At 32.8% G+C, this 14,736-nt stretch overlaps 2 protein-coding genes across 3 annotated transcripts; both read left to right on the top strand.

Moving 5' to 3' along the window:
• The first annotated feature begins 674 nt into the window (after positions 1-674).
• On the top strand, positions 675-4,737 carry LOC106296415 (sulfate transporter 2.2). The gene is made up of 12 exons (XM_013732549.1): positions 675-996; positions 1,074-1,122; positions 1,210-1,417; positions 1,554-1,728; positions 1,804-1,869; positions 1,962-2,192; positions 2,284-2,410; positions 2,573-2,859; positions 3,791-3,984; positions 4,104-4,201; positions 4,342-4,418; positions 4,513-4,737. The coding sequence occupies exons 1-12, from the start codon at positions 700-702 to the stop codon at positions 4,663-4,665; spliced, it is 1,962 nt and encodes a 653-aa protein (XP_013588003.1). The 5' UTR covers positions 675-699; the 3' UTR covers positions 4,666-4,737.
• A 4,744-nt stretch (positions 4,738-9,481) lies between these two features.
• On the top strand, positions 9,482-11,678 carry LOC106299325 (MADS-box protein SOC1). Of its 2 annotated transcripts, XM_013735433.1 has the most exons (10): positions 9,482-9,774; positions 9,866-9,919; positions 10,025-10,057; positions 10,188-10,206; positions 10,426-10,487; positions 10,625-10,652; positions 10,764-10,825; positions 10,928-11,027; positions 11,096-11,422; positions 11,521-11,678. In XM_013735433.1, exons 1-10 carry the CDS (start codon positions 9,590-9,592, stop codon positions 11,638-11,640), a joined length of 990 nt encoding a protein of 329 aa, XP_013590887.1. In that variant the 5' UTR covers positions 9,482-9,589; the 3' UTR covers positions 11,641-11,678. The 2 variants fall into 2 exon arrangements, with proteins under 2 accessions (XP_013590887.1, XP_013590888.1); XM_013735434.1 differs by lacking the exon at positions 10,188-10,206 and having other exon boundaries at positions 10,025-10,064.
• Positions 11,679-14,736: the final 3,058 nt, after the last annotated feature.

Below are 14,736 nucleotides of genomic sequence, written 5' to 3'. Positions count from 1 at the left end.
AAAGAAATATATAATCGGATAAAAGCAGATGTGTTACTCACAGGTCTCTATCCATAACGCTGAATAAAACAAATATTATTCGGACGGATTTTGGTAACTGATAGGAAGATAAATAACGTTAATGCTATACCATACATCTAACTCATTTTGAAGTAGTTCATTCGAATGTGTTAGACGCATTGTCCACTTTGGATGGCCAAATATGGTTTACTTATAAAAGAATTGCCTGGAAGTAAACTCACAAATTCAGTTTTCAGAAGCATTATTCTAGGGATGGGGCAACTGGGGCTCATCCCTTTTTAGTGTTTTGAAATCAAACATTTCATCTACTTGCTCCGCCGTGGTGCCGACAAATGAACCTATGTGTCGATCGATTAGTAGCTTAAAAATCATCCCAGCGCTACATATAGTTTCACTAATGAATATTACGAATTTGATATTCTACAAATTTTTATTTGTGGTATTTTATTAATTATAATATAAAATGGGTGTTTTATTTAATTTACTATTAAAGTTACAATTATTAAAGAATGCAGGTGCGGCATATTTCAGAAATAAGACATACGTTGGAAATTAAGTTTAATATGAATTATATGTATATATATGTTTGAATAAATTTGTTTATTTATATGCCTATATATATGGAAAACAAAGTTAGTTCTCTATCACACACTTCAGAAACCCACAACGATAACCAAAATGAGCATAGAGATGCAGAGCCACCAGGCGGAAGCCGCCCCCGCAGAGGAGCCGTTGGCCCAGTGGCTGATAAATATGCCGGAGCCACCAACCATGTGGCAAGAGTTTGTTGGGTACATAAGAACAAATGTGTTGTCCAAGAAGAGGAACAAGATGAAGAAGAAATCATCAAACCCGGTTTACTCTTATCTTAAATCGGTTTTCCCTATACTTATATGGGGAAGACAATACAAACTCAACATGTTCAAGAAAGATTTGATGGCTGGTCTTACTCTCGCTAGTCTTTGCATTCCTCAGGTAATTTAACTCACAAATTCTATTTGTCAATATCCTCAGTGATGATTTCTTCCATACATTTTCAATTTTATTTGCAGAGTATAGGATATGCTAACTTGGCTGGACTTGATCCAGAGTACGGTCTATGTAAGTCCAAATTTTCAACTCAAACTTGCATAGTTTCTTTTAAAAAAATTTGCATAATTAAATTCGATTTAAAAATATATATACCAGATACAAGTGTGGTACCACCTCTAATATATTCCATGATGGGAAGTTCGAGAGAGTTAGCCATTGGTCCTGTGGCTGTAGTTTCGCTTCTGCTTTCGTCCATGGTCCGTGACCTTCAAGATCCTGTCACCGACCCAATTGCTTACCGAAAAATTGTCTACACGGCCACGTTTTTTGCTGGCGCGTTTCAAGCCATCTTTGGACTCTTCAGGCAAATATTTCATAGATATTCATTATAAAATCATATAATTTATACGGTGCTACAGTTATTATAATCGTATGTGGACCGGCGAAGACAAAAGTGTAGTCAACTGATCAAAATAAATGTTATTATAAATGTGTATAAGGTTAGGGTTTTTGGTGGATTTTCTGTCACATGCTGCCCTTGTTGGGTTCATGGCTGGTGCTGCCATTGTCATTGGTTTACAACAACTGAAGGGTTTATTTGGTTTGTCTCACTTTACCAACAAAACCGATGTGGTTTCGGTTTTATCTTCGGTTTTCCACTCACTTCATCATCCGGTACGTACCGGTCGTACCTGGGCTAAATTTAAAGTCACGAATATAGAATATTTCAATTATTAATTACTTTTGCAGTGGCAACCTTTGAACTTTGTCATTGGTAGCTCATTCCTTATCTTCATCCTCCTAGCGAGATTTCTCGTAAGTGAAACAAAATTTACTACATTAATATCAACATATGACAATAAATATATTTAATTTATTTTTATTGATTTTTTTATAAATTAATTCAGGGAAAAAGAAACAAAAAGTTGTTCTGGATTCCAGCGATGGCACCGCTAATATCAGTGATATTAGCAACCCTAATCGTGTATTTAACCAATGCTGACACACGAGGGGTTAAGATTGTTAAAACCATTAAACCAGGGTTTAACCGACCTTCGGTTAACCAATTGGAATTTAACGGTCCACATCTCGGTCAAGTCGCCAAAATTGGTATCATTTGTGCAATCATCGCTCTCACGGTTAGTAATATTCCCATCTCTTCTCTCTGACACATGGTTCAGACTAATCACCTAATTTAACTAATTGATTAAATTAAATGTAATAATACAGGAGGCGATTGCAGTAGGGAGATCTTTTGCAACGATCAAAGGATATCGTCTAGATGGTAACAAAGAGATGATGGCAATGGGGTTTAGCAACATCGCTGGCTCTTTAACTTCTTGCTATGTAGCTACCGGTAAAATGTTCTTTTTTAAATTAACCCCGGTTTATTAATATAAACCAAAACCGGAATTGACCGATGTGATATTTTAAAACTGTCGAATCAAGAATTTCAACTCATATTAAGCATATTGGTTCATCTATTTATCTTCCACTTCCCATGTGGACTTTCTAATAGGATCATTTTCAAGAACGGCGGTGAATTTTAGTGCTGGCTGCGAGACGGTGGTATCAAACATTGTAATGGCGATAACAGTGATGGTTTCGCTTGAAGTTTTGACAAGGTTTCTCTATTTTACACCGACCGCAATACTGGCCTCCATCATTCTCTCGGCGCTTCCTGGCCTTATCGATATTTCTGGCGCTTTGCACATTTGGAAGCTTGATAAGCTTGATTTTCTCGTCCTTGTGGCCGCCTTCTTAGGTGTCCTGTTTGCCTCCGTAGAGATCGGTCTTCTCCTTGCCGTGAGTCTTTCTCTTTAGCTATTTTTGATTTTTCTTTTACTTTTTACCCGCCAAAATCTTGGACGGTAGAAAACAAAAAAAAAATCTTAGACGGTAAACTAAATAGAAATACTAAAAGATAGCAGTAAAACTTTTTTCTTATAAAAATTACAAATTTAAATTAACATTAATTAAAAGTTAAAAATGATATTTTATGTTTGAATTTGAATTTAGAGATTATGATTTAGGGTTTATTATTTAGGGGATAGTGTTAGAGTAAAGATTTAAAATTTGAAATAATTTAGTCATTTTACTCTTTAATTAATAGTATTTTGGGGTTTTCCTCTCTTTGCGTGTTATTTTTTGTCATAATTTTTTTTTTGTTTTGTGCTATTTAAGGGATTTGGCCAAATAAGTATGTCTATGATTTAAACTACACGCATCTATAAATTAAAAAGTTGTTATGCAGATTGATTGATTGTGGTCGAGTCAACTATAAGCTGATCTATGTCCAATCATGTGAACTAAGCTATAGGAACAAAACGGTCAACATCTCATATAAAACGTATAACCAATTAAATTAGTTAGAAATGAAGCTACTAGGCCGACCAAATTTGCTGTGCATAGACCCTGAATGACAAACATCAATAATGTTATATAACGTTTCGTCCAAGTGGTAATATTTAGTACATATAATTCCAAATATGAAGTCAAGTTGTAGATGAACAGGACAAAATACGTTCGACAATTGCAAATCTCATAATTGAGTCCTTTGCAAAATCATCCATCTATTGTAAGGATAAAGTCTTTCATGCATGCTTATGCCTAACCCAAGGCCTAACCCTACACTTTTACTACTCCACTTAATCAGTTGTTTTTGCGGTCCAATTCTAATATATCTACTTGATTGGTACAAACATATATTTTTATATGCCTATTTGGATATATGTAGGTGGGGATATCGTTTACGAGAATAATTTTGAGTTCGATACGACCAACAGTTGAGGCTTTAGGCAGATTGTCAAAAACCGATATCTTCGGTGACATAAATCAGTATCCAATGGCTACTAAGACCCAAGGACTATTGACTCTTCGAATCAGCTCTCCATTGTTATGCTTTGCAAATGCTAATTTTATTAAAGACCGGTTAATTTCTATTTCACTTATCAACTTCTTTTCTCATTTTTTATTAAGCTCTAATTTATTTCTCTTACGAAACTCTATGGTTTGATGATATATATTTTATTTTCCTTTTTAACATACAGAATATTGAATTCAATTCAAAAGGTAGAAGAAGAGGAAGATGATGAACAAGAAGTTAAAAGGGCAAAAGTTCTTCAAGTAGTAATTCTCGACATGTCTTGTAAGTATCTACATTTCTATGATACCAATAATTAATACTAGAGAGAATTTTATATATTGTAATTAGTGAAAGTTAAATGTAGTTAACAAAATATCCAATTTTCTGATTTATTTACGTGTTTCTTAAAATAATTGGTGAAGGCGTGATGGGCCTAGATACATCAGGAGTAGTCGCACTTGAAGAATTACATCAACAGTTGGCTTCTAATGACACCCAGGTACATTATGATAATTTATCCATAAAGAAATCATAGCATATATATGCGTAAATGCTATTTTTCACTATATACGGGTCTTATTTTTGGGGTGCAGTTAGTGATCGCTAGTCCAAGATGGAGAGTACTTCACAAACTGAAGCTAGCGAAACTGGAGGAGAAAGTGAAAAAAGAAAATATATTTATGACAGTAGGAGAAGCCGTAGATTTTTACGTAAGAGCAAGAACTACGTCGCACGATATGTGTTGATATATGGGCAAAAATGTATTGAGATAGCGTTTAAGGTCATAGCCATTGAATAAAAACCAAATAATGGACTTTTGCATATAGATATGTAGTCGAGGTCTCTGTATGCATGGGAGGGTAGCCTTTACGACGAGAAGCTTATAGTTGAATATGTACTATTGTGTTTCTCTAATTATTGACAGAATAAATGATATATTGTCCGAAAATTAATAATCTTCTTTGGTTTCTAAAACCGATTTATATGTTGTCATCTACTGGTAATCACATATGAATACCAGTACACCCACGATTCACTAAAGCGTAATGTGATTGGAGGATGAGCACTTATCACCAAGCCAACAAATTACGAAACATAAGAAAATTGCTAGGGCATAGCAATGGTGATACTCAAAGCACAGATTCTTAGAAAAATTAGTAGTTATGATTATTTTATTATTTTTTGGTTTTTTTTTTTCAAAAAAAAACTAATCAATAGCGGACCGCCACGTGTCAGTGGGACCCGCAAATAGTTAAAAGGCTCATCAAATCGAATCTTTAGTTAGGGAGTTTAATAGCTTTTGTTGACACAAAAACATAGATGAAGTGGGACCACATAATTTTATACTCCCTCTGTTTTTTAATGTTGCATATTCTAGATTTTTCACACATTTTAATAAAACACATTAAATTTGCATATTTTTTTGTGTTTATCTTTGTTTCATAATTTTAAACCAATAACAATTCAGTAAATGCAATTAAGTTTTTTGAAATTTGCAACTAGTTAATAAAACATGTCTTGAAAATGTAAAAAATTGATCTTTTTAAAACAAATTTTTTTCCTAGAATATGTAATATTAAGGAACAGAGGGAGTAATATTTTTTTTCTTAAGGATTTGTGCTAAAGATCATTGTTACAGATGATCTTATGTTGTATGCCGTGGTGAAGAAACGAGGACGGATTTTGTGCATGGTTTTGAATACCAGAGTTGGACCAATTAATACATTTTTTAAAAAAAGGAAAGAGTTTGGATGAGACCTTAGACTGTAACTAGAATGTTTTTTTCATGAATGAAATCATGTGGAATTAGTCATTCATAGGCATTTCAAAAAAAAAAAATTACTAGTTAAATGGAAAAAACAAAAAAAAATTGATTCCACATATTCCGATGAGATGAATGAGAAAAAAAGAATCACGTTAAAAATCATTCATGATAAAAAAAGAGGAATGAAAAGAATGGATGGAAAAAAATAATTTGAATATAATTAAAAAACAAATACATATATCATTCCTTTAATTTCTGAAATTATCACTATTCCATTTCATTTTATTCCATTTATTTCATACATTCCTAGATTAAGTTTCTAGTTACAGCCTTAGAGCTTGACTGGTTTTTCCGCTACGACCCGCAAACGCAGTTTTTGCGGTTGGTAGCGGTTGACAGTGTTTCGAAACAATCATTCAAACCGCTACAAATCGCTCCAAACTGCTCCGAACCTCTTAAAATCAAAAGCTGGTTCCAGCTAGCGTTTGCGGTTGCGGGTGAAAAAATAAATATAAAATTATTTTCAAAAATATTTTAAAATAGAAATATTATAAATAAAAATATATACATATTTTATATATTAATTAAAATTCACAAACATTATCATAAATGTTTTTATAAAAACTTTAAACTATCTATTTATTAGAATTTTTAAACATTTATATACACACATATTAAAGATATACACATATATTAAACGAAATAAAATATTTTTTTAAAAGTTTTAATATAAATCTTCAAAACAAATTTTATTAAAATTATAACTTTCAACTAATTTAATTTTTTTATAAATAAACATAATATTTTTATTAATCATATTATATTGATAATTATTATATTTTATTACAATAGTATTTTTCTTTATATTTTTATAATGTTATAATTTGTTAATATGGATAATTTATTATTAAACCGCTGCAATATCTTATAATCAATCAGTCACAAATATTCCGTAACGCAATAATTTTCAAACGTTGTGCCAGTCATACAAAACACTTGAAACCGCAAGCACTCGAATCCGCAAACTCCCGCATCCGCAACCGTAACCAATGCGTTTAAAACCAGTCGGGCCCAAATCAACTGTGGTTACAATCTTCAAATTTTGGTGGTAATAGTCTCGACCATTTGTTGAAATGTCAGTTAATCAAACCAGAAATATAATATTACACTAAAAAGATCTAATTAAATAGAACTATATTTGTTTGTTTCTAAACCAGTTAGTTCGGTTTACATCTAGATCACAAGATGGTATTTTTAAATATTAGTTAGATACGATCTCAATAACAAGTTTGAAATTAGTAATATAATTCTAATCATTCAGAATAAACTTGGTCATTGAACACTTATTACAACTGATTTTTCAAAAGTTTTCCATATTGATACGTCACATAAAACTTAATTATTAGATATATTTTGTTATAATAAACAGTGATTCACTCCTAAACTAACTTTCTTAACTATCTTCTCTAAAACAAACGTTAACTAATTTAACCTTCCAAAAGAGAATTACCAATGGTTTATGAGTAAATACAAATCGATTATATGGAAATGACTAATCAACCGTGATTCTCTTGAAATATATCTCAGCATTAATCTATCTATACTATTATAACAGAATCCTTAATAGGATTCTTCCCTTATTTTTCGAGTTATCTACATTGTTATGTCATTCCCTTATTTGCATTTTTTAAAATAATTTTCACCACATATTACTCAGCCAATTAGATGATTTCATCCTCTATATATTAATTGAGAAACCTTACAACTTATTTTTGTAGTCACGTGTCATCACTAAGATGATTATTATAATCCTTATAAATATATGTTGGTCCATCTAAACATATATTATACTTTTATTGAATTAACTATCATATTGGTTAGTAGTGTACAAAATAATTTTCTCTATGATTTCCTTAAATAAAATCTACGTAATTACCTAATATGATTAACATTTATATGACAATTAATGATTATTAATCCCCTATGTATTAATTTAGAAACATCACAACTTCTTTTTGTACCCACATGTCATCACTAAAATGATTTTTAAAATCCTTAAGAAAATAGGTTGGTCCATCTAAACATATATTATACTTTTATTGAATTAACTATCATATTGGTTAGTAGTGTACAAAATAATTTTCTCTATGATTTCCTTAAATAAAATCTACGTAATTACCTAATATGATTAACATTTATATGACAATTAATGATTATTAATCCCCTATGTATTAATTTAGAAACATCACAACTTCTTTTTGTACCCACATGTCATCACTAAAATGATTTTTAAAATCCTTAAGAAAATAGGTTGGTCCATCTAAACATATATTATACTTTTATTGAATTAATTATCAAATTAGTTAGTAGTGTATACAAAAATATTCTATATTATTTCCTTAAATAAAAGGTACAAAATTACCTAATATGATTAACATATATATGATAATTAATGATTATTAATAATAAAGATTTGATAACAATTTTTGTATGCTTCTTATTTTTTGTTTATTTTTATACTATTAAAAGAAATTTAAAAATCATATTAACTATATAATAAAAAATTAGATTTTTTTCTTATATGTTATATTTTGAATTTTTTAAACAACTATAAATTACAAAAAATGTTAAAAGTCCCACAAAAGTTTTGGGATCAATGGTTTAACCTTTTTCTGTTATAATAAGATACAAACGATCCGCCTCGAATCAAAACGTTCTTTTTTTTCTTTCTAAAAACGATTTTTCTTCTCTTATGAAATTGATAGTTTGTGAGAGGAATGAAATAATTCGACTATCTACATATTTGATTTCCAGCAACTGATCTTTCTATCTTTCTGCTCCATCCTTCTTCTAAAACTGCTATCCTTTCGGATTGACTCCCTGCTCATAAGAATAAAAAGGACAATCAGACCATTTGTAAAATCTTAGACCATTTGTAAAATCTGTCCTTTGGCTAAACAAAAACACTTACCTTTTCAATCTCATAATAACATTTGATGAACCTTTTGATCTGATTCATTGTATGAATATGAAGTCTCATCTAATAGATATTCATATTATATATATTGATATCGTTTAAATTAAACTATATACCATAAAAATACATAATTATGTTAGTTTCAAAATATGCATTGAAAGGTATCGAGACTTTAATGTTTTAACTTTTTGAAATTTGTGTTGAAAAATCTCACGTTGAAAATTTTGTGATTAATGGTTTAATTTTTCTTGTTACAGAAAATATACAAATGTTAATAAATTCATATGAGTAGCAAATCTCAATAATAAATATTTATATTAAAGATATCCTATATATACGTCAATATCATTGAAATTTAATTATATACTATATAAAATAAATAAAATGATGGTTTTAATTTATTTACCAAAAAATTATTGTAAATAAATAAGTGATATTGTTTTGATTTATGTGTTTACTCTAATTTAAATATATACATAATACATACGTTGCGTTTAAACCAGTCAGGCCCTTAATCTTGTCTAAGTCTGAAACCAGCCGTTACTAATACCTTATGACAAAAGCATCATTCCCATTGAAACTCAAATTAGGGTCACAATAGAACTAATTCATTGGACTAAACTAGTAAACCAATGCACCTTTGGTTATTAAATATATATTTCGATTTATACTTTTCCATGGTAAAATATAAAAGTGTTCTTAAATCGTTCAAAGAACAAAGCCCTTCAATATCTCCCATACATTTCTAAATAAATCTCTTTCTTATACCTAACCTCTCCTTCTTTCATGCTTCTCTCTTTTCTCTCGTCCATACCTTTTCAATACATATACACGAGTTTTCTTCCAATGATCATATTTTCGCATTCCCCCACACACATAAAAGAACCGTTTGAATTTTGTTGTTGTGCATTGATCGGAATAGAGAGACATGGGTCGGGTGAAACTAGAGATAAAGCGAATAGAGAACAACACGAATCGCCAAGTTACGTTCTCTAAACGACGAAATGGTTTGATAAAGAAAGCTTATGAATTGTCTATTCTTTGCGACATTGATATTGCTCTCCTCATGTTTTCTCCTTCTGATCGTCTTAGCCTCTTTTCCGGCAAAACAAGGTAATTGTGTAAATTTAGTTTGGTCACTTCTATCAACAAATTATATGAAAACATTCATTTGATCCGTATAAATTCGTTAAACGTTGGTTAGGGTTGAAGATGTTTTCACAAGATTTATCAATCTTCCTGACCAAGAACGAGAGAAGTAAGCTGATCAATCTCCTTTGATTGTTTCCTATATATTTTGGTGTGTTTAATCAGTGTCCTATTTAATTTGTTGTTTATTATTTTTCCTTTGATTTTATTTCAGTGCTCTAACATTTACCGATCAGAGCCGTCGCCCGTGCGTAGTAACTTACTCCTGTTGTTCCTCTTATTTTTTCATTTAATAAAATGTTGATAGTGTTTAAAAAAAAATGTTGATAATTATAATCTAAATGGAACTTTCATGTTTTCCACGTTTTTATTTGCAGAGATTTCCAAAGCAAAGAGGTAACTGAACTAATCATAATATGTGTGAAAATGTACTTTTTCAAATAAGAGAGTGAAGAAAATATAGTTTCTTGAGTCAACTATTTCATTTTATAATTATGGGGATGAAACTTAAAATGTATGTAGCTCCAGTCCAATGTAGGAAACATTATCTTTTATAATGAATGCAATGATATACTTTTGCTTTACTAATCTTATAAAATCCATGTCATGTGGCAGTATCTACTGCGGACTTTGCAGCAACTCAAGACCGAGAATGACATTGCTCTTCAACTCACCAAGTTTCAACTTCTTCCTCTTTCCTTTTGCTATAATATAATAGTATAATACATATATTTGATCTGATACATTATTTCCAAGAATGTGGAAGTTGATTTGTTTATTTTTCTTCCTTTTTCCTATCGGATATTTTGAACAGCCCTTCAGCTATCAACTCGGACGTCCAGGTGATTCTTTTAATCTATTTTCTTAAACGTAGTGAAACTATATTTACTATAATTTTCATTTCCAATAAATCATCGATCTAACTTTTGTATTTTCCAATCCTATGTTTTAAGGAGCTTGAGCAAGAAGTTTATAGACTACAACAACAACTGCATATGGCAGAGAAAGAACTAAGGTCCTTATTTTTGCTTTTATTAGTAAAAAAAGGTTTGATATAATACATGAAGATTTATCTAAAAGTTACAGTGACTACTTGTGTTGCATGCAAATATATTAGGAAGTACGAACCAGATCCAAGCAGGTTTACAACAATGGAAGAGTACGAAGCCTGTGAGAAGAAGCTCATTGAGACCTTAACACATGTGACTCAACGACGGGTTAATAGCTTAAACTCCTCTTAATTTTTCTCATGATAACGATATTCAATCATTTCTCTCTGTGGCAGGAACATATATTGAGTGACCAGTTATCTTCATACGAAACATCGGCTATGCAACACCAAAACATGGGTGGACCTTTTGTAAATGACGTCGCTGGAGGCTGGTTGGCTGAAAATGGGCCTATTCAAACCCAATTATTCGACGCATCAGCCAATTCAGCTATTTATGAAACGTTGTTGCAAGGAAGTAGCTCAAGCTCGAACCAAAACAACAACATGAGTGAATGTAACGTGACAAATCATAATGGTGACATGTTCCAAGAATGGGCCCAAGCTTATACTTCTACTACGGGCCTCAATCCTTCGGCCTTGTTTCCCCCTATCCAGCATCAGGTTCTTAATGTTTTTTTCTTACTTTGATTCGATCAAGATTTATTTCATTATCCAATAAAAAAAATTTGGTGTATTTTTTTGTGTGAAAAATATGCCAGCATGGATTGGTGGATCCCAATATAAAGGAAAGTGAAATACCGGTTATAACGAGGGAGGCACAAGCAGACCACGAAGTCTCCGACTATGATATCAGAATGCCGCAGCTCAGTAGCCAATAATCTCCAAGAGATTTCAATTTACCAATAAATTATTTACGTATTTATACGATTATATATATAATAAGATTATACTTTGCTTTGCCCTGGAGGCCATGACTGAAAACTTATTTTTTTTCGTAAATGCTGAAACTTGTTTTCTCTCATTTGTATATAAATATTTCATGAAAAGGCAGTTTTTTGTGCGACTCATGAAATAGCAGTTTAATCGTATTTGTTTATTATTTACGTAAAATCGTATGAAAGGAGAAAAATAATGAATTAGATTTTTTAGTTTAACTTTAAGAGTTATATAAATTATTATTTGGCTTTTTTTTTTTGAATTAGTATTTGCCGAAATAGTTTTTTTTTTTTTTTTTTTTAATGAATGCTAAATTTATTCGTCAAAAAAACCCTTCTTACATCAAGTGTATACCTTTAAATTTGAGATAAACTTTCTAAAACCTCCAACCTTAGAAAAATTTTAAATTCTAGTACTAAACCAAAACTGCAAACCACTTTCCCACCTTTTTACTCTTTTGGACCTCATAATACTCAGCTTGTTTCTTATACTTTTGTCCACCATTTTTATAATAGCTGCAATAGGAGTAGGCTTCTCTTCATGTTTGATCATATTTCTCTCCCTCCACAAAGTATGCACAGCAATTTGCAAAGCATAGCACAGACAAAACCTCTTCTTCCTTTCCATTCCCTCATCCGATATGATCTCAAAAATGCTCGACCAAACATTTGTATAATCACCAGCCAGAATCCCCTTAGTTAACTGCTCCTACAGCTGACTAGAGAAGGAACATTCAAAAAATAAATGGTTCCTAGATTCCAAATCCGTTTTACAAAGCACACAAGTTGTGTCCACACCAGGATCCCACTGAACGATTCTGTCCATTGTTGAGAGTCTGTTCCGAGCAGCCAGCCATGAAACAAACACATACTTAGGAGTCGCCTTTGAGAACCAAATACTCCCAGCCCAACTACACCTCTCCTTTTGCGAACGAAGCAACATCCAAGTAGCATGTGTTGAGAATTTTTGTCTATACCCCGACCCATCCCTCCACATATTTACATCCTCATTCTCCACTCGTAGCTTCCTCCGAACAGTCTCCATTTCTGCCTCAATTTCCCTAAGAGCCAAAGAACGATAACTTCTCCTCCTTTTATCTCTCATAATAGCTTCTGCTACTGTGGCTTCACGTTTAATGCCCATATCTACTATACCTCTTTCCCCCAACAGTGTAATTAGAACTTCCTTCTCAGACCAATGATCAAACCAGAAAGAAGTATTTCTTCCATTCCCCAAGTTTTTTTATGAAAACTCCTTGCAACTTCTCTCATTTTGATCATCTTTCTCCACATCCAAGACCCCATCCGCGTATCCTCCTTGATCTCCCAGAAATTCTTTTGCTTTAATAGGTTACTCCTTATCCATTTCCCCCAGAGAGATGATCCCGTGAGTAGCCTCCAAATGATTTTTAAAACATTTACTCTATTCACCACCTTAAGATCTCTTATGCCCAGACCTCCCTCCTCTTTTTCCCAACAAACCGTTGACCAAGCCACTTTAGCACCGGTAGACTTCAGTTCTGGACCCGACCACAAAAATGCTCCACAGATTCGCTCAATATCCCGAATACATTTACTAGGAAGTAGATAGACTGAAGCCCAAAAATTTACCAAACTCATTATCACAGCTTTGATCAACTGCAAGCGCCCGTCATAAGAGAGAAACCTACTCGTCCATGTGCTAATCCGACATCTAATCTTCTCCACCAAAGGAAAGTAATCTTGCTGTCGCATAGCTTTGGTCGTCAAAGGCAGTCCCAGATAACGGACTGGGAGCTCACCCTTCGCAAAAGGAAAATTTGATAATATTCTACTCTCTTCCCCTTCAGAGACCCCAGAAAGATACAACGTAGACTTCTCAATGCTAATCTTCAAACCCGACCACTCAGAAAACTGATCAAAGACAGATAAGGCTCCCTGGACTGGCTCCTTTTATCCTTCCACGAATATCATCAGATCATCCGCAAAACACAAGTGAGTAAGAGCTAGGGACTTACAGCGAGGATGATACTTGAAAGCTCTTGCCGCTGCAGCACTGTCAATCTTTCTGGAGAGCACATTCATGCATAAAACAAATAGGTATGGAGAAAGAGAACACCCTTGGCGCAACCCTATTGAGCTTTGAAAGTATCCAGCCAAATCCCCATTAACTTGTACTGAAAAAGAACCCGTGGATATACAGAGCTTGATCAGACCAATGAACTTCTCCGGGATTCCCAAAGCTTCTAAGCTCTTTAAAACAAAGTCTCATTGTACTGAGTCAAAGGCCTTGGAAATATCAATCTTCATAACTCCCCTCGGCGAACCTGAACCCTTATGATAGTCCTTTACTAACTCAGAAGCCAAAAGAACATTCTCCATCAATAAACGCCCCTCAATGAAAGCAGACTGGTTCTCAGATATTATCTTGGGAAGAATCCTCTTCAATCTAATAGCCAATATCTTTGAAACCACCTTGTACATGACGTTACAACAAGATATTAGCCTAAAATCCTTCATCTCCAACGAGTCTTCTTTCTTCGGAACCAGAGCAAGAATTGTAGAGTTCACACCTTTCGGGAGAAAGCTGAACTTGAACACTGACTGAACAAATACAATGAAATCATGACCAACCACTGGCCAAGCAGTACGGAAGAATTCACTTGGGAATCCATCAGGTCCTGGTGATTTATGAGAAGGCATAGAGAAAAGAACCTTGCAAATTTCCTCTCCAGTTACATCTGCATCCAAGTATCTACCATCATCCTCAGAACATCTATACAAACATCTATACTACAACAGCTCTTTTAGTTCATCTACAGACACACCCTTATAATCATCAGGACACTGGTTTAGAAACTCAGAGAAATGTCTTTCAGCCTCCCCTTTTATTTCCTCGTGAGTTACAACCCTCCTACCATCAGAACAGCGAATTTCTCTCATAACATTTTGTGCTATTCTAGCTCGGATAGAGTTATGAAAAGTTTTGTTGTTGAGATCCCCCACTTCCAACCAATGCAACTTGGCTTTTTGTTTAAGATGATCTTCTTCTAACCCAGC

Source organism: Brassica oleracea, chromosome C6 (genome assembly GCF_000695525.1).
Source record: "Brassica oleracea var. oleracea cultivar TO1000 chromosome C6, BOL, whole genome shotgun sequence".
In the NCBI taxonomy this organism is placed as follows: domain Eukaryota; kingdom Viridiplantae; phylum Streptophyta; class Magnoliopsida; order Brassicales; family Brassicaceae; genus Brassica; species Brassica oleracea.
Note: the sequence above shows the minus strand (reverse complement) of the source record. Positions and strands in the feature narration are given on the sequence as shown.

Excerpts from the sequence above, each read along its gene's own strand:
- LOC106296415 (XM_013732549.1), top strand. The coding sequence starts at position 700 with ATGAGCATAGAGATGCAGAGCCACCAGGCGGAAGCCGCCCCCGCAGAG. Across the intron at positions 997-1,073 it reads CTAGTCTTTGCATTCCTCAG|AGTATAGGATATGCTAACTT; the intron begins GTAATTTAACTC and ends TTTTATTTGCAG. Across the intron at positions 1,729-1,803 it reads TCCACTCACTTCATCATCCG|TGGCAACCTTTGAACTTTGT; the intron begins GTACGTACCGGT and ends TTACTTTTGCAG.
- LOC106299325 (XM_013735433.1), top strand. The coding sequence starts at position 9,590 with ATGGGTCGGGTGAAACTAGAGATAAAGCGAATAGAGAACAACACGAAT. Across the intron at positions 9,775-9,865 it reads CTCTTTTCCGGCAAAACAAG|GGTTGAAGATGTTTTCACAA; the intron begins GTAATTGTGTAA and ends AACGTTGGTTAG. Across the intron at positions 10,826-10,927 it reads ATGGCAGAGAAAGAACTAAG|GAAGTACGAACCAGATCCAA; the intron begins GTCCTTATTTTT and ends CAAATATATTAG.